The 25,290-nt window shown below is 36.5% G+C and overlaps 1 protein-coding gene across 1 annotated transcript in view; it reads right to left on the bottom strand.

Annotated features, from left to right (window-relative positions):
- Positions 1 to 25,063, bottom strand: part of LRATD1 (LRAT domain containing 1) — an 836,105-nt gene extending 811,042 nt beyond the window's left edge. The window contains exon 1 of the mRNA XM_049784879.1: positions 23,986 to 25,063. Coding sequence (XP_049640836.1) covers positions 24,113 to 25,027 — 915 coding nt within the window. The 5' untranslated portion in view covers positions 25,028 to 25,063 and the 3' untranslated portion in view covers positions 23,986 to 24,112. The remainder of the gene's footprint in view (positions 1 to 23,985) is intronic.
- Positions 25,064 to 25,290: the final 227 nt, after the last annotated feature.

Raw genomic sequence — 25,290 nt, 5'->3', positions numbered from 1 at the left:
TGTCTGTGGAGCATTTCCTCTTTGCTACCCTAAACCCTCAGGCCTGCCCTCAGGCCCGCCTCTGAAGGGGGTTGCAGATGTGTGGCCTGGGCAGGAGGAGATAGGCCCCTCCATCCATCACCATCCAGGGTGTACTTCTACAGTAAATGGAGAAATTATTGGCTGTAAGTAGAAAAATCATAGATCATTAGATGTAGAACCATGGCACAAACAAAAATAAATAAAATCAAAACCAATTTTGCATTTCCAGTCTAATAAGAGTTGTTAGTTTGGGGGCCAGAGTGATAGCATAATGGTAGGGTGTTTGCCTTGCATGCTACGGACCCAGGATGAACCTGGATTTGTTCCCTGACATCCCAGATAGTCCCCGAGCCTGCCAGGAGCCATTTCTGAGCACAGCCAGGTGTGGCCCACACCTTAAAAAAACAAAAACAAAAAAGAATGGTCAGTTTAAATTGCAGTGAATTTCATTTGTTTATTAAGTTGGTCACCCATTCTGTTTAAACATAAACAAAGTATGCCTATTTATGCAGATTAAAATAACATTATAGTGGTCATCTAGATTAAAAAATAAAATGTTATCAAAGCATCCTAATGCCTCTCCCCACCCAGAGCTGTGAATATGAATATTATAACTTTCATATATAAATATATGTAAATTATCATAATTAGTATGCCTGTTTTTGAACTTCATGTAATTGAAACTATATTTAACCATATATTTATATATTATAAAAGTGATATTTATTAATGTTGTATGTGTAAGTATAATAATTGATTTAAATTATTGTGGAGTATTTTGATAAGAAAACAATACAATTTGTTTAGCTACTTTATTGTTGATCTATGTATTTAATTATTCCCATTTGTTATTTTAAAATGTTATCTTTGGTATGCTCATACACAACTTTTATTACATGTGTGTGCATATTTTGGGAAACTTGTACTATGGAGTAGTGTTGAGTAATAGTTCTTCAGTAATTCCATAATAGAAACTCAAACTAAAGAATTGTATTTATTTAAGTATCTTCTAATAAGAATATATGAAAGTTCCAGCTCTCTATATGTACTTGGTATTGTGAATCTTTTAGTTTTTAATTTGTATGAGTATATAGTAAAAAAGAAAAAGAGCAATCTTTATTTAAAAGTTTCTACAAAAATTTTACTATATATATTATATGATGCTAAAATTTTAGCTCTTCTTCTAAAATCAAGAAGATATGAACAGATTTTTTTTTCTATTTAATCTTATACTCTGTATTCTAGTCAGCACAGTGACTATAAAAGTAGAAAAATTCTGAAAAGAAAGCAAAAACAGAAAAACACTATTGGCTAATCAAGTCATGCTATATAGCCATAATAATTTTCATAGCATAGTTAAGCCTTAAAAGACAAACCAATGTACAATAATATAAAATATAAAATTTATTTTATTATATAAAATTGGGGTCAGTGAGGTGGCGCTAGAGGTGAGGTGTCTGCCTTGCAAGCGCTAGCCAAGGAAGGACCGAGGTTCGCTCCCCTGGCGTCCCATATGGTCCCCCCAAGACAGGTGTAATTTCTGAGCATTTAGCCAGGAGTAATCCCTGAGCATCAAATGGGTGTGGCCCCCCCAAAAAACAAAAAAATCCATGTATATGTAGTTATATATTTGAAAAATATGAGAGATAATTCTCTTCCTCAGAAAAAAAGTACTTAGTTTACTCAATTTTGCATAGCCACTGATAAACTTGGGTCCATATTTCATAACTAATAGCAAAATAAATAGAAAGTAAAGTAATATTAAATCCAAATTAATGGAAGTATAAACCTACTAGAAGAAAACACAAGAGAATGTCTTGTAAAAGTTGACCTTGAGTATATTTTAAAAGAACACATTGTAATCCATTAAAATATACCAAAATCATTTTAATGCCGATAAAAAAATGTATACAACTCTTTCTCAGTCAATTTACACATTTTTTTTCACATGTTAAGAAGTCCAGTTAATATCTAGGTGAAGAAACTGAGATCTTAGTAGTATTTCAGGCCAGGGAGAGCCTTTAAGAGGCCCAGCGAGGCCAGTGCTTCATTGAAAATGTAAGTAAGAAACACTACTAAGACTTTGGAATATTGGAGACAGCCTCTGACACTGGCATGTTCTGAAGACTTGATGGCTATACTTAGTCATGTTTAGGGCCCCTCTGGGGTGAGAGAGTGAACTGGAATTATCAGCATACAAAGTATAAGTGTTATTCCCTGTACCATTCTCTGGACCATTGGGAACTTAATTTTTATAGTTATTATAACTGACAGAGTTTAGAAATAAAAAGAAAGCTTCAAGATTATTGAATATAAGATTAATGCATAAAAATGAATATCATTTATTTAAAAAACAAAACTTATTTCCAAAGTGAAATAGGCATATTCCCAATGAATATAATTAGTTTTTAATAATCTCTGAAATAACCTTACAAGCAAAATCTGTAATCAGTGAGACAAAAAACTAGAAAGTTATTAGACAAGTGGGCAAAGATAGACACATTAGAATAAAATACAATTGAGTAATAAACATTATAAAGAGTTATTCAACTTATGGGTGTTTAAAGAAATATAAATGAAAAATATGACATGTCATTTTGCTATTATCAGAATGGGAAAAATAAAAAAAGGATAATTCCAAGTATTAGTGGATACTCTACATAGTTGCTCTACTCTGGAAAGTACAGTCAGGAGCAATTGATTTTGGAAAATAATTAAGCAGTACTTAGTCCAATTAGAAATGTGTCTGCCCTGGGAGCTATGCTTTGCCTTCTGAGAATATTTATCTTATATAATTCTATGTGGGACAAAAATAGTGAAGCTTCTCCCAGTGCTGTGTTGTGGTAGAACAATAGTCAGTCTAGAGAGTCTGCTGTTTAGAGAATAATTATTTGTGTATTATGTATTGTAGTCAGTGCATTGTGTCTCTCAGTATATCTAGAGTGGTCAGAGTCTGCATGGTTTTTTTTTTACAGTGTGTTCATTAAGTCCTGCCAAATTCAATAAGACAGCCCTGAGGCTACACTTGAGACCCTCTTGTTCTGTGCAGAATGGGCAATAGTCTTTACCCCCCACAACTTCAGCAAGACAAATTTGTAGGTTGAAGCAACATTATTCTCCTTACAGGAAAAATCTAAGGCAGTTAGATCCTACTGACCACATGAATTTTCTAAGCTTCTTATCTTTCTCACAGAATTTTCAAAAGACAGAAAAATATAAGAGAATAGCCCAAGTTTCTTAAACATTCCTAGTTGAATGAGTGGTTGACTTCAGGCTGAAGTATACAGGGTGCTTCCCTGGGCATCTCTGCTTATAGGAGCTCAAGTACTTTGAGCTATGATGGTCTTGCTTTCAGAGTATATCAGGGCTTTTGTCTTGCTGTATTCTTTTCTGGGGGGTTGGCCTTTGTGTTAGGCTGGATCCACTTAAATTAGAGCCTCAGGCCGATTTTAACAGAGAAGGGTTCTAGTGTCTATCTAGACTAGAAGCTGAGCAAAACTGGAAAACTATTCTTTTCATATTAGATGTTCATTTGACTGTTTATTGAAATTAATTTTCAAGAACACTCCCAGCTTCCTGCTTTATAGTGATAGTAAATAATATGGCATGGTTTACTTAATATTTATCCTGATGATCAATAGCTTTCACTTTATGATAGATAAGTATTGTCCATAAAATGCTGAATGCATAGACTGGAATATCATGCAGCATTCAGAAATTATAGACTTTCATTGAGCATAATAAATGGATTTTAATATTAGTGCTGGGCAAATGAGTAAGAAATTCCTTAAGATTCAAGTGCATATTTACATGATCACATACAATCAAAAGAAAATTTGCCAAGCATATTAGGCTGGTTAGGAGAGTGGTAATGAAAATACCAAAAATATAAAAGAAAATCAATCAATCAATAAATGATGTAATGATAATATATCATCAAAATAGATATGTTAAACTCACTATCCAAAACTTATTGTCCTTAGCCATTAGCTCTACTTTGTACCCTGAAAGCTTTACCCAATAAATCCACATCCAGGAATATATTTTGAGGAAATAATTTAAAATAAAGAAAAAAGTACACATCCAAAGAAATTGCAGTGTAGTTTTCATTATAAACCATGTAAACAATGCAAATGCTTAATCTTATAAGGATAATGGTTAAATAAAACATTGTGAAGTCATTTAGTATAGTACTTTACAATCGTTAAATTGACATTTAAATGGAGCTCATATTGACACTGGTATTGCTTAATAAATAAAATGTATGATATTATGTTTTATTTATATGAATACAGTAAAATTTAAATAAGCATTCAAGTATTATTAAAGAAAAAACATAAGTGAGTAGTTGTATTTGGCTGGTAACACTATAGACAATCATTTTCTTCCTGGTTTTTTCAAATGCAATTTAATGAATAATTATTATTTTAGAAAATGTAAGAAAAATTGTACTAAGAAAGCATTATTTTAGTTTAAATGCAAATTTCCTAAGAAATATGATCAAATATGAACTGTCTGTACATTTTTCTGAGTGCATAGAGACAGAGAAAATGATGAAGCCACCCAAGCTCCTAAACCTAGGAAACAGACAGTGGGTGTTAGTTTCTTTAAAGCGAATAACAGGATATTAAACTGGATGCCTTGGCTAAGTCATGAAATAGAAAAGAGATGAGATCCTATAGTGATAACTACGGGGAAAAAAAGCCACTGTACAAGGCAAAAAAATTACTGACACAATTCTAAAAGCCACACAAAGAGAATACAAATACACATCTTCATGGTAATAAATTCTTTTTTTTTAAATAAATTCTTTTGTAAATTTCTTTACACTCTTTGTCCCACAATCCTACCCCAAGAACAACCCAAAGGTGGATGCAATAATCCCATTTTACTGGAGGGCTTCAGAAAAACATTGGAGAATTCCATGAATCTTGCAATAGGATGGCAATCTAGGACACTAGAGATCAGTCAACTTCAGGCTACACTACATCTAGACAAAAAATATTTGAATGTCTTCCTTGAGCCCACAGTGAATTGCATTCAGGAAAAAATTGGACTGGGAAAACATCTCAGATTCCATTAAGAATTCTCTAGCCAAGGGGCCGAAGAGATAGCATGGAGATAGGGCATTGCCTTGCATACAGAAGGATGATGGTTCAAATCCCAGCATTCCATATAGTCCCCTGATCCTGCCGGGAGTGATTTCTGAGCATAGAGCCCGGAGTAACCCCGGAATGCTGCCAGGAGTGACCCCAAAACCAAAAAAATTAATTCTCTAGTCAAGAGACTGCTTTCTCTAGTAATAAATAGAAAATATAATTGCTGTGATAGAATAAATTTACCTAGCAAAGGTTCAGTTATACCACCATGCACCATGAGTTGGTGATAGATGGGTCTCTAAAGAACACTAGGAGAATCAGCTTTAAAATTTTTCAGGGAACAAGAAGCATGGAGCAGATACTAGCTTTTCCCTCATCAGTTTACCTGTCTCCTTATACTAATCAATCCTCTCTTTGCATACATGCTTTTTTTTCTTACCCTTCTCTCCAATCCCAAACACATACACCCTTCCACACATGCAGTCATTCCAAAGGAGTTGAGATCTATCGTTTTCTTTCTTTTTTTTCTTTTTTTTTTGGTTTTTGGGCCACACCCTGTGAGGCTCAGGGGTTACTCCTGGCTATGCGCTCAGAAGTTGCTCCTGGCTTCTTGGGGGACCATATGGGACGCCGGGGGATCGAACCGCGGTCCGTCCTAGGCTAGCGCAGGCAAGGCAGGCACCTTACCTCCAGCGCCACCGCCCGGCCCCGAGATCTATCGTTTTCAAGGGAGAAAAACGTGATAGTGAAAATTGCCTAGAATTGCTCCCCTTTGGAAGAGAGATGAGGTCTGTTTGATAGCTGAGGCTATCAGAATTGAAGATGAACTCTTTCGATGTCTGGGTTTTCCAAGTATCTACTGACACTTTGTTTTACAGATTAGACTGGAGGGACAGTAAGATTTCTGCTACCTAAGAGAAAAGACATTTGGGGGCCTGACTAACATTATCCAGTATTGAAATTATTTTTATGAAGACATACAGAACTTAAAGCATCATTTAATTATATTACTTGATTCTAATTGTGTGTGTTTGTGTGTGTGAAAGATTATTTGGTAACTGGGCAGATGGCTTTCCTGACTAAGAGAAGCAGCTAGTTAGAAGACTAGCTAAGATCCAGTTGCGATTTATATCTCAAAGTGAGGTTCTGGAAATTGTAGGGTGCCTTTCAAGCGATGGGTTCATTGTAGGGGATACACAAACCAAATCATTTGTTTCATTTTGTTTTAAGGTCACACCTGTGCTCAGGGATCAATCCTGGTGGTGTTTGAGAGGACTGTATTCAGTCACTGCAGATTGAAATGAAGTTTGGGGCCCTGTGAAAGGTAATTAATTTCTGTACTTGTAGTATATTTCAGCCTGACCATTTTATAATTCTAAGATAAGGTTTTTTTCACTAGTGTGTGTGTATATGTGTGTTTTGGGCCAAATCTAGTATACTCTGGCACTCTGGGATTACTCCTGGCTCTTTGCACAGAAATTAATCTTGGCAGGTTCAGGGGACCATATTGGATGCCTGGTATCCAACTTGAGTCAGCCCCATGCAAGGAGTGCCATAACTCCTGTGTTATCATCTGGTACTTTTTCTCTAATTCTTTTAAAATATTGTATAAAAGTTTAATTTTATATACATAAAGCTACATTATATATAATTTCATATCATATTAAATACAAAATTAAGACTGTTTACTGTTGTGTGTTTATAATATGAATATGTCTCTGTATTACCAAATTAAGCCAGACATAAATATATGCAAAAACAAAACACAATATCACACTTCTCCTATATCTTTTTCAGTAAGCTGAATTTTACTAAAATAAATTTTTATTCAATATATATAATATATATTTGGAGGCCATATCCAGTGGAGCTCAAGGCTTACCCTTTTATTTTATTTATTTATTTATTTATTTATTTATTTATTTATTTATTTATTTATTTATTTATTTGGGGTTTGGACCACACCCAGTGATGTGCAGGATTTACTCTTGGCTCTGCACTCAGAAATTGCTCCTGGCTCAGGGGAACATATGGGATGCCAGGGTATCAAACCATGGTCCGTCCCAGGTCAGACGCTTGCAAGGCAAATGCCCTACCACTGTGCGACTGCTCCAGCCCCTCACAGCCTACTCTTAACTCAGTGGTAACACTAACCAACTCCGGTGTTTCTCGTGTGATTAAATGTGGTGCTGGAGAGCAAGTGGGGCTGTCTGCATGCAAGCAAAAACCTTAATAATTGTGCTACTTATTCTACCTGTAAAAGTTATTTTTGCATGTTTTGTGTGTGTGTGTGTGTGTGTGTGTGTGTGTGTTTGGTGCAGGGGATTAAACCCTGGCTATAACATGTTCAAGACAAGTGTTCTACTGTTGAACTACATCCCTGTCTAGTTTTAGTAAATAAACATTTTAAAATAAGTATTACTATGTACTGAGAACTAGTGATGGCATAAACAGTATCTGTGTTGCTATTGATAGATATTGACTTGCATAAACAAAAGCTTTTTGGATTCCCGAATAGTCACAGAGCTGGAGATCTGCTATATTAATGATATAGCCAACTCCAAAGTAAAAGATGTCTATGGAGGAATGCAAGAGCCATGCATGTTTTCACTTTTAAAAGTATGAGTCAATATACAAATGGAAAATACTTTATATAAAAATTATGTGTTTCTGATCTCCCTGTACTATGCACCAGAGGCAAAATATGCCACAGAGTTGTCAGTTAAAGGGGAATAAAAAGTTAACTGCAATCTCATACAAGCCCTTTGATGGAGGGAATACAGCTAAAAGTAAAAATGTTTTTCTCTTTACTGTAGGAGAAAATGTTTTAGCAAATTCTCTGACCATAAGTAAACACTTCAGTAGCTTAGATACTCTCACTGAATAAAAGTTTCAGAAAAACTTCTGTCTTCCCTTTAGTAGATTAGATCTTACTAACATATTTTTAAAAAGCCACAGATTTGGAGATGGGGAAGGGTATGGTCAGTATTTTTCCTAACTGTGCTCAGAGGACCATATGCTGCAAACAAGGGCCTTATCATATTCCTTGAACTATGTCTCCAGCCCCTCAAATCACTGGCTATTATCTTTCCCAGAGTACTATTATTTGCATGAAATTTTAGTATTTCTGTGATTTTCCCCAAAAGAATAAGTACTTAAAATTCTATCAAAGCTGTCTAAAAAAATTAAGACTAAAATCTATTCTCTCCAAATACTTGCCATCTAAGTGGAGTCTTAAGAGTTAGGAAAACTTATCTCAACGATAAAATAAAATTCATTTAATATTCATTAGATTCAATTGATTGCCTTTTATGCTCAAAGCACCATGGATAGGGAATTTTACACCCTTTAGAATTTAACTTCATCCTAACCCTGTAAATTAGTTTATAAACTCCTTTTCATGGTATAGGAACTTGAGTGCAGGACAGTGATTTGTTCAAGAAGCTGTAATCAGAAAGTTAGGATGTCAGACCAGTGGTCACGTGGGTTCCAAAGCCCTTTCTCCAATGTGTACTCTCTGTTAGATGATTTAGTTACTACTGACTTGTATTTCTTCGTGTCTTTTTTGATCTCTGGAGGACTAACTAGTCTCATTCAGAAATGAGACTGCCATGATTTGAATCATCAGGTATTCTTCATGAGACTCACCATGGTTAAACATTGACTCACTGCAGTGTCTCAAGGTAATGCTCTTTCAGTTAAGTCAAACAGGTCTCTTCAATGTATAAATATGTTCTTTAGTTAGAACTGTGCAGGTTCTGACTCATCAATTACCCAGCTGTTAGAGTTGGTCAGCTACTAATAGATAAATACACAGCAATAGGTTGTTGCTAAAAAAAAAAAAAAAATAAAAAAATAAAAACAAAGGACACTGAAATAAAATCTTGTACACATTTTATCATCTAAAATTTAATTATTTTTTTGTTTGTTTTGTTTGGCAGGGCCACACCCAGTGACACTCAGGTGTTACTCCTGCCTTAGCGCTCAGAAATCATTCCTGTCTTGGGGGACCATATGGGATGTTTGGGGATCAAACCGCGGTCCATCCTAGGTCAGTCGCATGCAAGACAAACGCAAAAATTTGTTTTTTTAAAAAAATTATTTAGTGTATTACAAAGTTATTCACGATTGAGTTTGGAGCATGCAATGTTCCAACACTGATGTCCATTTCACCATGTCAACTTCACTGTACCAGTGCCCTCTGTTTCCATTCTAGCAACCAGTCTGCCTATATGACAGAGTGTTTAAATTGGTTATTATAAATTTTGGCATTGTGTTTTACAAAACTGTTATTGACAGGGTTTCATGTATAATACCTTACTACCTTTTAGTACCACTATTTGACCACTTCCTTCCATCATTGTTGAAGTGTCCTCTTCCCTGTCCTATTGCCACTCCACCCCTGCCACACATATCCTAATAGTATGTTTTCTACCGATAAGCATTTCTTGTGTTCTTTGTTTTAATTGCCTCTGGGAAATTGTTTCCACTGTATTATATTTTTTATATCCTAATATGAGAGAGGTTATTTCTGTATTAGTCTCTCTATCTCTGACTAACTTCACTCAGATTCATCCAAGTAGTATTAAAGTGCAAGATATTATTTTTTGATGAGTAATATTCCATTGCATATATGTACTATATTTTCTTTATCTAGTTATCTGTTTAGTGACACTTATATTGCTTCTAGATTTTGGTTCTGTGGATATTGCCGAAATTAACATAGGGGTGCGAATGCAGAATTTGACTTATTAAAAGCATTCTATGCATATGTTCAAGTTCTTTTTATTCTGAAAGATATTATTTACCTTATACTATAAGTAGCACAATATTTATTGATCAAAAAAATTTATTGAGGACAGCCTTACTTCCCTGGAGACAGTCCCTGACTCCTTCAATATTATCCAAGTACATTTCTGTTTTTGAAGTTCAGGAGGAAACATAAAATTTTTTTTAAATAAAGTTTTATTTTGCCATTTAAGCATGCATCTGAATTTTTTATTTTATTTTTATTTTAGACACAGATTTATTTATGGTAATACAGATGTTTAAATGTGTGCCTTTAATACCTTAACACCTGTTTATCTTTGGTACATTATCATTGATAATTAAGAGCTCATTTTTGTTCATCAACTGATATCAGAGACTTAGGGCATAAATACTCAAATATATTATTTGGAAAACAAAGTAGGTTTTCTTATGAGGAAAAGTTAGAATGAGACATTTGATCATTCCATGATAGCTCTATGGAAACAGAGATACATATTGGCATTGAATCATGACCCCTGAATTAAATGCTAAATGTGAAACCTGTCATGAGTTAGATCCCCTTTGTACTCATTGTCCCTATTGAATACCAAGGAATGCAACCTGGCATAAGTGAGTTGTGAGGATGACTAATGACTACGTAAGCTGTATGTCTCTGAGCAAATGTCAGTTATTCTTCTGAAAATATGGGTTTATTTACCTTCTAAGATTATATGGGATTATTTACCTTCTAAGATTATAATTAATGGAAAATTTAATATTTAGGACATTTTTTTTTTTTGGTTTTTGGGCCACACCCGGTGACGCTCAGGGGTTACTCCTAGCTATGCGCTCAGAAGTCGCTCCTGGCTTGGGGGACCATATGGGACGCCGGGGGATCGAACCGTGGTCCGTCTCCTAGGCTAGCGCAGGTAAGGCAGGCACCTTACCTCCAGCGCCACCGCCCGGCCCCATAATATTTAGGACATTATTATAGATAATCAAAGGGTTTGCAAAAGAAATGAAATCACCCTGACCCATAGAACATTGGAGACTTAGAATATGATGTTAATATTTATTACTTAAAATTACTCTGATGGATGGATTCTTCCTCTAAGTAGCCCATATTAAATTCCAAATGTAATACTATTGGAAAAATAGAACTACAACATCAGCAATACTCCTTGAGGGTTCTTGTCAATTTGACAGATTTGACAGCAGACAAATTTAATTTATTAAAATATTCTGTCTAGAGTTTTTAAAAGACAAGGGATTTCTATACTGTAAATGGACTGTTTGTGTAGCCTTATTAAAATAAATGCATAAAGTCAGCTGTTTTCCTTAGAATTCATTAACATGAGATTCAACCCTTAAAGTACTATAATCGAGTCACTGAAACATAGACCAAGACATGCTGGTTATTTTTTAACCTTTGTATGTAATCAGAATTTGTTCTTTTTGAAAAGCAAATCAGAGTTCCATGCAGAGAGATAAATTTTTGCCTGTAATATGTACCAGGGTTAATGAATATATTTACTAAAATTATTAGTTATTTAGGAGACCAATGTTCTGTGCCCATGACAATTAGAAATACCTGTGCCAATTCAGAATTTAGGTTTTTATTATCATAAACCAGAAAATTAGTTGTTTTTTTCTTTAAGGAAATTATGTGATTTATATTGAAGGAATATTGCCAAAGTTTATAAAGTATTTTTCTTCAAAAACCATTTTAAATGAATATACTTGATTCATATATATTAAAACATTTATATACAAACTATATATAGACCACAGACTAATTACTATAGTGTATCAACTTTAAGCTGTATGTAGATACTACATATACTAAAAAACATTTATATAGAAACATTTACATAAATGGCAAGCCAATATCACTTCTTAGAGTTGTCCATTTTAACAATAATTCTGTCTTGGCAAAAGGTCTTAATCTTGAAACACTTCACACAGAAAATTGAATGCTGTCTTCAAGGTTTTTGGAATTTGGATTATTTTCTATCTGTAGTTCATTTATCCCTTAGAATGATCCTATGGCCCTGCTATTTTTTCTGTTCCCTTGTCTTCCTTCCTTTAGCGAATGTAGCTTCTCTAAAAAGGCTAGTTGTGACTGCTTTAGGTCTTGGTCGTTCTAAGCAAACTTTAAAGTGTATATAGCTTCCTATTTGAAGATTTTTCCCAGTCCTGTGAATTCATACTTAGCACCCAATCCATTGATCAAAGATCTCTCCCACAAAAATGAAACTGGGTGGTGAATTAATTGGTAAATTAAATGCTAACTACCTTCTAGTCTCAGTGGTTTCACAGCCAGACAGCTTTGTTCAATATATTGAAATCTCTCATCTACCAAAGTTTTAGAACCAAACTCACTCTAAAAATATACTTTATGTAAAAATTTCAAGATAGCCTATTATATTTCATAGAAATAAAAATATTTTATCAACTATTATTAAACTTCTAAAAGGTATAACTGTCTTAGAAACATAATTTTGATCTTTTATATCATTCAATGCTTTTTCATTTCTTGAAGATGATATCTACTTCTAAACATTTCTTCCTTTAACCATTTATAATATTTTTTTCTTAAAGATACTTCTATTTTCTATTAGATTATACACCGATCGTCCAGACTTGAATCCTGAACCCCAGACATAGAATCGACACAGTTCTTCACAACAGCTACAGGAACCAAAGCCCACCTGGGACATCCTGAATACTACTCGATCTCCAACATGTGCCAGTTCTAATATGATATCCTGACAACGAGGAAATTGGGAACAAATGGACATAAGAACAGGTTATCCTACCTTACCAACTAATGATAAAACAAAATCGGAAGATTTACCACACTATGGGCTGTGCAAAAGCCAAGAACGTGATCTACAGATGACCGGTTGATAGAACCCTGACCGGGCAGTATGTATTCTGGGACCAACAAGAAAGCCCTAGTCTAGGGTTTGTTCTACGTCCTGCACAACAATCATGACCTCCAATTCCAGAGTCCTGACGGAGGCAATAGGAACTGAACGGGTCTTCTGGAAACATAACGAAAGACGATATCCCAGGCTCCATCCGAGTTTCAGTGCAAGGGCCAAGACCGCTAACCACAGAAGACAGAGTAAAATGACATCGAGGAAACAGAACTTCTAAAATCACAAAGAAAGTCTTTATCATAAGTTTCACTCCTTGACCTGTGCACAGACTGAGACCTCTAGATTAGAGGTCTGTCTTTATCATCCAGATAGGAGCAGAAGTCTTCCATACGGCACAAAAACACCAAGGGGGAGAGTAAATGAACGTGAAAGGAGTCTATAGATAATCCCATGACAATATATTCCAAGGGTAGAGAAACCCTGTATCTCTTAGGCCAAGGGGATTCCCATTACGGATGACCCCAATATTTACTGTGCCTATGCAGGGGTGGGGTGGGGAAGAGACAAAAAACACTAAATAATCCTTCTTTTTTTAATTTTAATTTTAATTTTTTAATTATTTTTATATAGTTTTTGTCGATTTCTTTGTTTTGGGGTAGATATTGAAGTAGCTGTCCATTTTTTAATTATATATTTACTTTTTCTTTCTTCTTTTCTCTTCTTCCTCTTTGCGCCTTGTCATATTTCCTATCTCAAGACCATGGCAACTATGTGGTGCATATTTTTAGTGCTGCAGTGCTCACTGGATATCTTATTTGATTCCTCTTTTTGAACTGTTGTGGTGTCTCACTTTCTTCTTTTCCCCATCGTCCCTCAAATCAAAGATGAGAGCCTCTTACAGTGGTCCTCAAACTATGGCCCGCCGGCCACACATTGTATTTGTATCTGTTTCGTTTCTTCATTGCAAAATAAGATATATGCAGTGTGCATAAGAATTCATTCATAAGTTTTGTTTTTACTATAGTCAGACCCTCCAATGGTCTGAGGGACAATGAACTGGCCCCCTGTTTAAAAAGTTTGAGGACCCCTGGATGACTCTGCTCATAGTCGGCATATTCGATTTTTACCCCATTATATTACCTTTCTCTTCCTCAAACAAAACCACATAACTTGAACTTTCTAGTCCCGCCTCTCAATTGGAGGGGGCTGTAACGGAGGCACCAAGACCAAACAGTTATAAGACCACTAAGTAATAAACTAGACACAGAAGGGACCATGCATTCTAGCAGCCCCTGTGAGGGGAGAGTGGAGGATATGGGAGGCAGGATGGGAGCGGTTGTGGGAGGACAATTCGGTGGTGGGAATTCACCTGATTCAATATAAATATGTACCTGGAATATTACTGTGAACGATATGTAAGCCACTATAATTAAAATAAAAATTATATTAAAAAAAGATACTTCTACTTTCTATCAACCTTATTTTTATTTTCTCTTTAGGTAACAATGCAAGGGTAGCTGAAGACCATTCACTGGTTACTGATACATATCTAGAGACCTAAGCAGTGGGCAGTACAGAGCAATCTTCAGATTTGGGCTAAGTGAACAGGTTCTAAGGAACAATCAACTTGCATCTTTATGGAGGTTACCTGCACCCCTTTCTACTTGTTCATGACCTCAGATTGAAGAGCAGATAATTTGGGAGCTGGAGAAGTTTGTTCTGTTCATCTTGATATTATTCGTGAGTCACTTTTATACTTCTTTTAACTTAGGCTCTTAGCTACAAATTCAACATGACCTGAGATTATGTATGCATGTATATTATATTTGCACATATCTATATTTTTAATTGTACCTCTGTTCTTTACCAGATAAGTTCTAAAATTTTAGACCAAGCCTTTTATCTACCAAAAAAACAGTTTAAAACACAAATTTTCTTTTAATAAGGACTGACCAAGCAAATTTAAGGAGTTTATCTCTCATTAAATATTAATTTAAAATAGTGATTATTGTATCTATATAGAACTACTTTGAAATTAAGTTCACTGAATTATGTATGTATGGTTGAATATCTAACATTAACTAGATACTAGTTATCAAGGAGTCAAAGATTAAATGTTGAGATACTTGTTTCAAGATTGAAAAAATATTTAGAAGGCAACTTGATTCCTATTAGGAGAAATAAATTGTGCTTTTCTTAGTTTAGTTGTTGAAACTAGAAGACTAAATGTGTATAGTAAGTGTTATAGGTTGATAAAGAATGATGGGATCTTAGCCATGAAGTTAAAACAGGGGATAATTAGGAAGGAGTTAGTAAATCCTCATTTATTCGGCCCCTAAAATATGGGGCCTTCAAAATAAAGAGGATTTTGACCAGTGAACATGGAAAGTAAATGGATATTTTTCACACTTGAAACAGTTTGAACACAGGCATACAATGACAGATCTTGACAGAGAAAAGTAATGGTTTAGGAAATTGACTTCTCATAGATATACTTAATATGTAAACAGATAAATGTACAGTCAGTGGGGCATAGAAGGCAGAATGGAGTAGTTTGAATGAAGCCAGATTGCCAAGATTTTATCTTATAAGGTATAGAATGTCCTTGAAGGGCTAAGGAAATAACAGGGACAGAAAAAAATTTACATTGTCAAGCAATTTGCTGTTCTTTAGAGAACAGAATAACTGATGCTACATTGTGTAGATCTTGTCTCATAAAATTACACACAGGGGGCACTAATTTCTAAAATTAAAATGGTGAAGTCACATAATCAAAATTTCTACCTATTATCTCCCCCTGACATTGGCAGAAGTAATCCTTGACCATAACCTCTATTTATAAACTCAGATTCTAAATTAATAACAATATTTATTTCAAAAGTACTCCATTATATTTCCTCAGCAAGATATTATGGTTTAAAAATCCCAAATCAAAATAGCTTTTCCTATATATAGACAATCATAACCATGACCAAAACTAAATTAACTATATTAAATGTCTAGAGGTGCTGAATAATATTAACTTCCTGGCAAAGCATTTGGTATTTCTTCTCAGAGTTCCAAGGAAAATATTAAATATAAAACATATATATTTTATAATACATTAATCTAGTTGCTATTTTTAGCGCTCAATTGCATTTCAAATAATTTAAATTATTCTAGCTCATCAACCAGCCAAAGCTCTAAATGCCACTCACCAAATGGAGGTAAATTTCTTCTGCTTCCCTTTCAAGGGTGGTGAGGTGAAGTGATTCTTTCTTCCTTTATGTGAAAGATGACTATTTGCTTTTTAGTAAGACTGGGGGAGGTTTTTTCTTTCAAGACATTGATTTTGATTTAGATTTTCAGTAGATTAATTATGCTCTAACTGAACATTTCTGGTCATGTTGAGTTTATTTATAAAGTGGCTCACATAAAAAATGTCTTATCTTTAATTGATATAAATAAACCCTCTACTGATACAAGTGAATCTTAGTTGATGTAAGTGGGTCCTCTGAGTTCTAAATTTGTAATTCTCAAAGCTTTCTAACCCAAGTGGAAATTAAATATCCAAAAAGAAAATAAAATCTAATATTGCCATTATAATGAAATTCTTACAGTTCATTTATGAAGAAATACATGTACCAGTTTCAAGAGGGCAGAGAAACCTTTGAAACTACACGTTTAATCTCTCATCATTTGCAGCATAAATCTATGCAATGCATATTACCACAATTTCAACTAATTTTCTAAATATGTATATTTTTGTTATCTGCTTCTGAGGGAGAATTACATATAAATTGAATAAAAACAACTTTCAGCCTCTTCCTACCATGGTCTGACTCATACTGAGATCATAGGACATATTTTTCCTTCCTTTTAAAGAGAATCCAATTCTCTCTTCCCCACTTCTTCTATCCATTCAATAGATTCTAATTGAGTAACTATCACAAGTTCTTGTTGTTGCAGCTGCAAAAATGAGCAAGTCAAAGGATCTTCCCTAACAGAGTTCAATCTAGGGACAAAAGAATATCTATATTTATAGCAGAGAGCAGAGTCTGGGAAAGTACAAGCAAAGTCAAGGGAAATACATAGAAGAAAATTACTAAAAACTATGCAAGTAGCTTAGTGCTAGGACATAAAGACAAAGAGAAAAAATCATTTTTCAAGACAGGGATGAAAAATGACAATCTGAAAATGGGAACAAAATAGAATATCATGAAAACATGACTGAAAAATAAATGTTCAAGTGGATTACTACCTGGAAGTCTAAGAGAAATGCACTGGGGCATAGAAAGGAATCACATCATCAGCAATACTTAACTGTCCTATCAGGAATTTGGCTTTTATTAATTTATTTTTGAGCTGTATGTCTGTATTCAGAAAGATCACTGTGGCATATTTGAATAGAGCAGCTAGAGGAATAGCAAAAGGTAAAGAAGTTCTAGCATAGTCAGATGTGAATTGAGAGTCCAGATTGTGATATGTAGATGTGGCATGGAGTATTTCTTATAATATCTGGAAAAATATCATACTAAAGAACAAAATGTTCATAAAACTGTATGAATAAAAACAAATAAAATACACAATCCTTCATCCACACATCTATACACCAATTCTCTTAGTGACCAGGGGACCTCTGAAACCCACTGAAATTTCTCTTTGACTGTCTTCATCCTGGGGCCTGGGTCTGGATTTGGATTCATTAGACAGTTGAACAAACTGAACAAATGTTCATGTCACAAACAAAAAATAAACCTTCATTCACACTCCCTACCCAAAACAGAGATCTCTAACTTCTTACAGATGGTAATTTTTTTCTAGCTCCATGAAGCTAATATATTGTTTGTGAGCAGGGTTTCCAGGTATTATTAAATTTGTGGTTCATACTTGAATTTTAGTTTAATATTATTTTTAGTAAGCTATCCCAACTAAATATGGTGTGGTGTAGACTTATACTTAAATGATGTTCATATCAGTTCAAATATAATTGAAAAATTTGTATATCTATTTGGTAAATTGGGCAATTTTGTTTTGAACCTTGCCTCCCTCTGGCTTGGATCCTAGAGACACACTTTTACTGAAAAGAATAAATATGAAATAAAGGAAGTATTACTGAGAACTAGGAGAAGTGTGCTACAAAATATTGTCAGTATAGTATTTTCAGATCTGAAAATAATAAGCTTAGCACTGAGTGAAAAATTGGCACATTACAGGAATGTTGGAGGAAAATTTACTGAATTTAGAATTTAAAGCAAATATCAGAATGCTTATAAGAAAGGAACTCTCAAGTTCCCCATTATGTCTTGAGTAAAATACAAACTAATAGAGAGAATTCTCTAAGGAGCAGTAACATTATATGATCTTTTTCAATTATTTTGGATCTCAGATCAAATTATAAAGTATTTGTTTGTGCTTGAAATTTGGGACATATGCTATTTATATTCACACTCAATATTTTGCAGTATCTTCCCTTGAGACTGGGCAAGATTAAATTCTGAACTCATGTTAATATGATTGTATTATAAAAACCACTGGGCATAACAATTATTTAGCTATTATATTAATAAATAATGTTTATTTACGAAATACTTCTGAGAACTGGGGATGCAACTTATCAACAAAGTACATACCATGCATGCAGAAGACCTGGGTGCAAATAGAAAAGGAAGGAAAGAAGGATAAATGGACACCATCAAATATAATTTTTTAAGAGAATTAAGCATAGATTCTAATAACTTTTGTCCTCATTTTCTTATATAATTTTCACAAGAGCTTAAATAGTGTCAACTTTACTATTTAGCAAGATTAAATTTCCTCCTGGGCCAGAGCAATAGCACAGTAGTATGGAATTTGCCTTGCATAGAGACAACCTGAGAAGGACCCGGGTTTGATCCCTGGCATCTCATATGGTCCCTTGAGCCTGCCAGGAGCAATTTCCATGCACAGAGCCAGAAGTAACCCCTAAGCGCTGCCATGTGTGGTCCCAACGTCCCCAAAAATATTTCTTCCTATAGAAATAACGTTGTTACTTGATGAAAGAGTTTTGTTCTTGAGGTAGGTGAAGAAAAATTATTTAAAAAATGTTATGTTTCAAAATCATTCATTTTTCTGACCAAATGACAAGGCAGTATTTTCTCTTTGGATTCTTTGATAGTGTTTTGGATTTTTCTTTAATTCAGAATATCACTGAACTAAAATCAACTTTAAACCTTGTAATTTATGTTTATGGGAGCCTTCTGAGGCAGGAAATTTTTTTTAATTTTAGTTAGAAAAAAATTGGGTGGCTATTATAGATAAGACTTTTTTTTTGGTGATCAAGTATTACAGACTACCACAAGTAGATAGCATACCATTGTCTTCTATAGATTACCTGTTTTGTGCCTTGGGATATAAGTCACCAGAGCTTGATGAAACCTCACAGTACACTCATTATGAATTCTGCCAGTGAATGACAATAATTGAAAAAACTCATCCTCATTGATAAGAAGAGTTAAATACAGTTCACCCTCTTTGACGTATTCAAATATTTAACAATCACTCAGTGAAAGTTCAAAGGAAGTAAACTTACCACATAGAGTTGTGATAGTAAAGAGCTCTTATCAATTGTTAAGTGTTTGAAAATGTGATCTTTGTTTTATAGTCTCCAGATTAAATTGAGAACAGGTATGCTCTGTTGAAAATCTTATTAATTCATTCTGTCATCCCCCAAACTTCCCATTTCATCTAGCATCTTATTTTTCATTTAAATCCTAATTTATACAGCTTTGTTTTAATTTTCTTTGTAGCAAAAGAAGAGAACAGTTTTGTCTAAAATTGAGACTAAAACTAACTTCGGCTTCCAAATTTTCTTTTTGTTTATGCTTGGTTTTAGGCATTGCTGGCTGGCTATTCTAGTTACTCATTGGCCATTATAATCATAGATCTTTTTGTTCTGTTTTTGTGGCTCTCCATTTTGTTACTAGTTTGTATGTATACTAATATATGCATATATACATATATACACATATACATATATATACACATATATATGCAGAGTGAAATCACAATTACTAGTTACAAGAAGAAATGTATAGGCATATTATTGTGTACATATATGACATGTAATGTGTACATAAGTTTACATATGTAATCTGTACATATATAACATGTTTTTTTAATAGCTGGTAATTAGCACACAAAATATGTTGAGTTTAGCTATTTTCTAAATATAGTTCTTTGTTTCAAAAATCTGTACTTACTTTTCATTGCAATTCTTTGATATGGCAAACCATCTCTGAAAAACAAACAAAAGTTCTTTCCGTTTGCTTAAAAGGGGGGAAACAGAAATCTTTGAAGATTTGTATTGGATAAAAGGAAATTTGATTGTTTTATAGTTTTTATATGACTAGTAGTCATTTCATTGAAGTTTGATCCTACTTCATCCAGTTTAGATGACCAAGACAGTGAAATCTTGGGATGTTAAAAGCAGGCATAAAAAATCAATTAGGTAATACTAATTATCAGGGAAGTCATTACTTTTTAAATATCAATACCATGCTTTTCAAAAATAAAACCATTATTCAAACAAACATATTCATCATAGAAACATGACAAAATGATAACATAAAAATTGTGCTTTTTTGGTTCACACTCAACTGTGTCAAAGCTTACCCTTTCCTGGCTCTGAGCTCAAGGATCATTTCTGGTAGTCTCAGGGTGCCAGGGGTCAAACCCAGTAAGGCAAACACTTACCTGTACTTTTGCTTCAACCCCAAATTTTACAATTTTGTATCCACTTACTTAAAAATTTTGTTATATCATTTAATAAAAGCAGGATGTTTTAAAATAAAGAACTATATTTGGGAAATAATGGGATTTCTGACTGAATTTTTTAAAACTATCCTCAACTACTCACCACCCCTTCCACACTATTTATATAACAAGGGTGTAGCAAAGCAACAATTTAGTACAAAGATTCATCTATTAAATTTTTTTTGTGGTTTTTGGGTCACACCCGGCAGTGCTCAGGGGTTACTCCTGGCTCCATGCTCAGAAATTGCTCCTGGCAGGCACAGGGGACCATATGGGACGCTGGGATTCGAACTGATGACCTTCTGCATGAAAGGCAAACGCCTTACCTCCATGCTATCTCTCCAGCCCCTAAATTCTTTTCTTAATAGCTAAATTTTCAGCACCAATTCTTCAAAGGAACCCAGAATGGAGTCAGAAGAACCAAATTTTTCTCTTTGCTGTAATAGTGACAAAACAAACCTCCAGCTTAGCCACACTTCACACCATAAAAATTAAAATAAACTTATCTCACAACCAAGTACTTGATCTCTTAAAAAATGTCAAGAAGTTTATAGCTTAATTTCTAGAACTCTAATATGTTCCAGGGATATTATAATCATTAATGTAAAACTCAAGTGTACCCATGCAGTTCTCAAAGTGAATTTTCACCTTTTTGATTTCTTACCTCATTAATAATGCCACACAAAACTTCTGGCTTGGGGGATAAAGCTACCAGTTAATATTTTGATAATAATCACTCTATAACACTCCAATTAGAATTGCTCTGCCATTTGCTCTGATCACCATCAACAATTCTAAAACACATCATTACTTGATAAGAATGAAAAATCTTAGAAATATTTTCAATGCACTATTTTAACCAGTGTTTTACTGAAACTTGATACAAGTAATGTCATCAATCTAATTCATAATAGACTAATATTACCATGAGTGCTACGTTATCCTCCAAACTTTTCAAACTCTGATCTTTGTAGTCTAATTTTAGCAATCATAAGGCTAAGTCATTCCTCTATTGTAGCAACCCTTTTAGTGAGAGAAAATCATATTATGTGTCATAAGAGGAACAAGTTTAATATAAATGCTGTAGGGAAGACTTCATTTCTGTGGCTGAAATCCCACCCTCTGAGAGACAGGTGGACACAAAATGGCAAGGAGTCGTACTGGAACAAGTGCTTAGGATGGTGTTTAATACAGCAGAGTCAAGATACAGTAGTAGACACAGTAGAGAATGTGGAGTGTGGAGATACAATAAAGGATTTTGGCATATGAACTGACATCTGTTATTTGAAAGAGGAATAAGTTAGGGAAACAAATGACTTTTAGTTTCCACGCATGCAAAGGTTAAGTTAGTTATTACAAAAGTTCTGTTATGTGCTTAAAGAAACGCATATGCATTTAAACATTTTTTTAAAAATAAATCACTCGATAGGCTTAAGAAAAATACTCTAGTAGTTTATATTTCATTGATCTGACCTTTTGATTCAAGATTAGGGAGTGAATCCAGGATGAAAACTGAAAAACAGAAATGAATCATTTACCATGGAAAAGGCATTTCCAGTCTCAGCTAACCTCGACTAGTGTTTATTGCATTATTTTTTGAAATGCCAAGAAATTGACTTTGGCCATAATATCTGCTGTCCAGCTAAATCACAATGGTCAATACGCAATTGTTTATAACAATTAGTAAACACCATTAGTGGACAAATTCCCTTCAGAGGGAAATGATCTAACTGAGGAATCAGGAAACAATCAGGCTGGGGTTGCAGCAGCAAGAGGGAAGTTTGTCAATCCTTACCAGAGAATGGAGTTTCAAACAGCCTTACATGTTTGAAAATCGCATTTATCCTGATTGCACATGTCCTTTTCAGTTTTCAGGAATGTACTGTGGCAAGACAAAGAGAAGAAAAAAAGCCACTAACTCGAGACTCATTCCGTAAGGAGATCAGGGGGACTGAAAATAAAAAATGGAAATGCAATGGCCCAATGGTAATTGCATACAACATAGGAAAAAAGAAACATCATGAAACCTCCTTGCAATTCCCACAAAACATTAAACCCCTTACCTGACAGAAATTCAGTACAATACACACAGTGATTAACAATTCCACTATAACTAGGGCTGCTGTGTAAAGCATAAAAGAAAAGAAAACGGGAAGAAAGAAAAGAACAGAAACTACACATACAAAAACAGAATTCTCCTAAGACTTGAGAAAAAAAATAGAGTGAAAAGGCATTGTTAGCTAAGCTCTTAGCTAAATCCACTCTTCATGACCCCCAGTATTTAAACTATCATGGAGTAAAGCCATGAAAATAAAAAATTTCAATTTGAAATTTTATTAGCATGTTGCCAAAATGGTCATTAAAAACATCAACACATAGGCTTTGTTGACATAGTTGGAAAAGGGCTCTCTTACGTTCAAAACTTTTCTTTCCACTTCCCCGCCTGCTATGGTTTTACTATGTTAGGAAAAAGCCAAACTAAATATACTGGCTATGGTGTAATAATAATGCTGGTTTCTGAAATGTTGCCATGTCTTCCCTTTCCTTCTCCATGAACCTCTAACCCGATGACTTTAGGGAATGCAGCCCAAGGTGGGAATTTTCAAGGGATATGAATATGCCCCCTTCTCCCCTCATTTAAATACCCAAAGGGCTGAACTTTCTCCTTTGGGGTGAAGTGGGAAGCGGGGAGGTTTTCCCTCACCAAATTAGCTGCGTCATTTTCCTCCCAGGGACTAAAGGCTTCCCTTCTGCCAGCGTGGGAGGCTCCCAGGCGAATGGGGGTGAGGGTGGGTGCGGGGCCAGCGTTCTTTCTTTCCGTGGAAAGGAAGAACTGGAAGCAAAAGCTCTCTCTCCAGCAGAGCCAAGAGAAGAGCTGAGATTCATTGCCAGGAGCCCTGGGGCTTTGAGGCTACAAGTGTCCAAGGCAGCCTCTGGGGGACTGGGAGTCCCCTCTTGCGCTGGCTAGGGGAATTTATTTCACAAGTGTAGCGGGGACACGCTCCATTTCTTGGAAATCCTTTGATCTGGGGACGCAGCCATACAGGTGCTGAGTGTTGCCACGACCAGATCCAGGTCCACCTCTGTGAATGCTCATTCTAAGTGGCAAGAGAGATTTCCTTAACCAAGGATCAATCCCTAACAGGGACTCTAGAGCCAAGCCAAGTCCCTGCTCCCTCCACCGGGGTGCAGTGTCTTCTTGTCTCTTTCCCTCTCTGCCCCTTAGCAACTCCGGGGAGAGAGAAAGCACATGGGGTGGTACTCCCAACATCACCTTGACGGGGTGCAAAGCAGAGGGCTTTTCCCTGCTCTGGGACCAGTTCCTGAGATTTCCTGCGACTTGGCCATGGGGCTGCCAGAATGGGAAAGAGGGGGTGCAATCTGTGCAACCAGCCACCGATCTCAGCAGAACTGAACCCCACTCAAGGGAGCCGGGAAGTAGGTGGTAGGGTATCTAGGGGTCATGAATCTCTGGCCAATCTGGGGAGCCCGGGGTCTTGGGAATGGAGAGCAAACAGAGGGGTGAGCCTCTAGGAGAGACCCGGAGGGGCCTCCCTGGACCCCCAGCCCTGCCTTGCCAGCTAGCTATTCCTTGTCGTCCACGAGGTCCAGCTCTGTGAGCTCCTGGAGCACTCGCAGCCGGCCACTGGCGTCGATGCGGCGCTTCTCGCGGATGAGATCTTCCAGGCTATGGAAGCGGGCCGTATGCACCTTGTTCTCGCCCAGGTGCACCTTGAGATAGTACTGCTGCTGGGGGGGCTGCGTGCCAGCCGGCACCTCCCCACCGGCCTTGAACTCCCGCTTGCCAAAGCGGCACCAGGCGGCGAAGCTTTCCGAGTTCGTCCAGCAGATCTCCTCGCTCTTGAGGCCCAGGTGGCCGCAGGCGTTCTGTACCACCAACTCGGCCACCAGCGGGCGATAACGGTACCAGCTATTCACCACCCGGCCCACGTTGGCCGCGCCCGCCTCGTACAGGCTGTCCTGGCGGATCTCGCCTTGGTGCAGGTGGATGATCTGCCCCCCGCCCACATAGACGGCCCAATGGGGGGCAGGTGCGGGGGGCTCCGAGGTAGCGGGTTGCAGCCACAGCAGCTCCAGCAGATCCCCGGGCTCGCAGAGCGCCGGCAGCGCGGTGACCGCGTAGACGCTCAGGTCGGCACCCAGGGGGCCTCCGCTCACTTTGGAGAAGATGCATTCCTGGCCCCGGAAAGCGGAAAACTGGGGTTCGTTGAGGACCAGCTGGTGCAGCAGGTGGTGATGGTGATGGTGGTGGTGGTGATGGTGGTGGCGTCGGCCCGGGCTTTCAGGACAAGGGGAGCAACCCGGGGGACCCTTGACACCAAACTTGTCCGCTGGGCCGCGTTCGTCCAGGTCCTCCTCCTCATCCGAGAAGAAATAGGCGACCCCGACCCGCAACTCGTCTTTCTCGATCCCCGACGGGTCCCCAGTGGGCAGCTCACTGTAGTTAAGGTGCGTGATGCGGTCCAGTTGGTTGCCCATCAATGATGCGGCGAGGCCGGGGCCAGCTTTAGGAGCCGGGGGGGTCTGCGTGGGGAGCAGAGAGGAGTGGTAGAAACAGACAGTGAGATTAAGGTTGGGTCCCCCCAATCTCCAGAGCCGGGACCCCGCAAGGCAAGCCAGCTCTGGACTCAGTCTTATTGCTTTCCCAGGGGAAGGATGAGGGGTGGTTGAGAAACCAACCAACCAACCAACCAGTCCGGTGGCAGACAGCACAGCCTCCACCCCAGTTGGGAACCCCCATT

This window comes from Suncus etruscus, chromosome 12 (genome assembly GCF_024139225.1).
Source record: "Suncus etruscus isolate mSunEtr1 chromosome 12, mSunEtr1.pri.cur, whole genome shotgun sequence".
NCBI classification, from domain to species: domain Eukaryota; kingdom Metazoa; phylum Chordata; class Mammalia; order Eulipotyphla; family Soricidae; genus Suncus; species Suncus etruscus.
The sequence above is the reverse complement of the archived record's forward strand: the minus strand, read 5'-3'. Positions and strand labels throughout refer to the sequence as shown.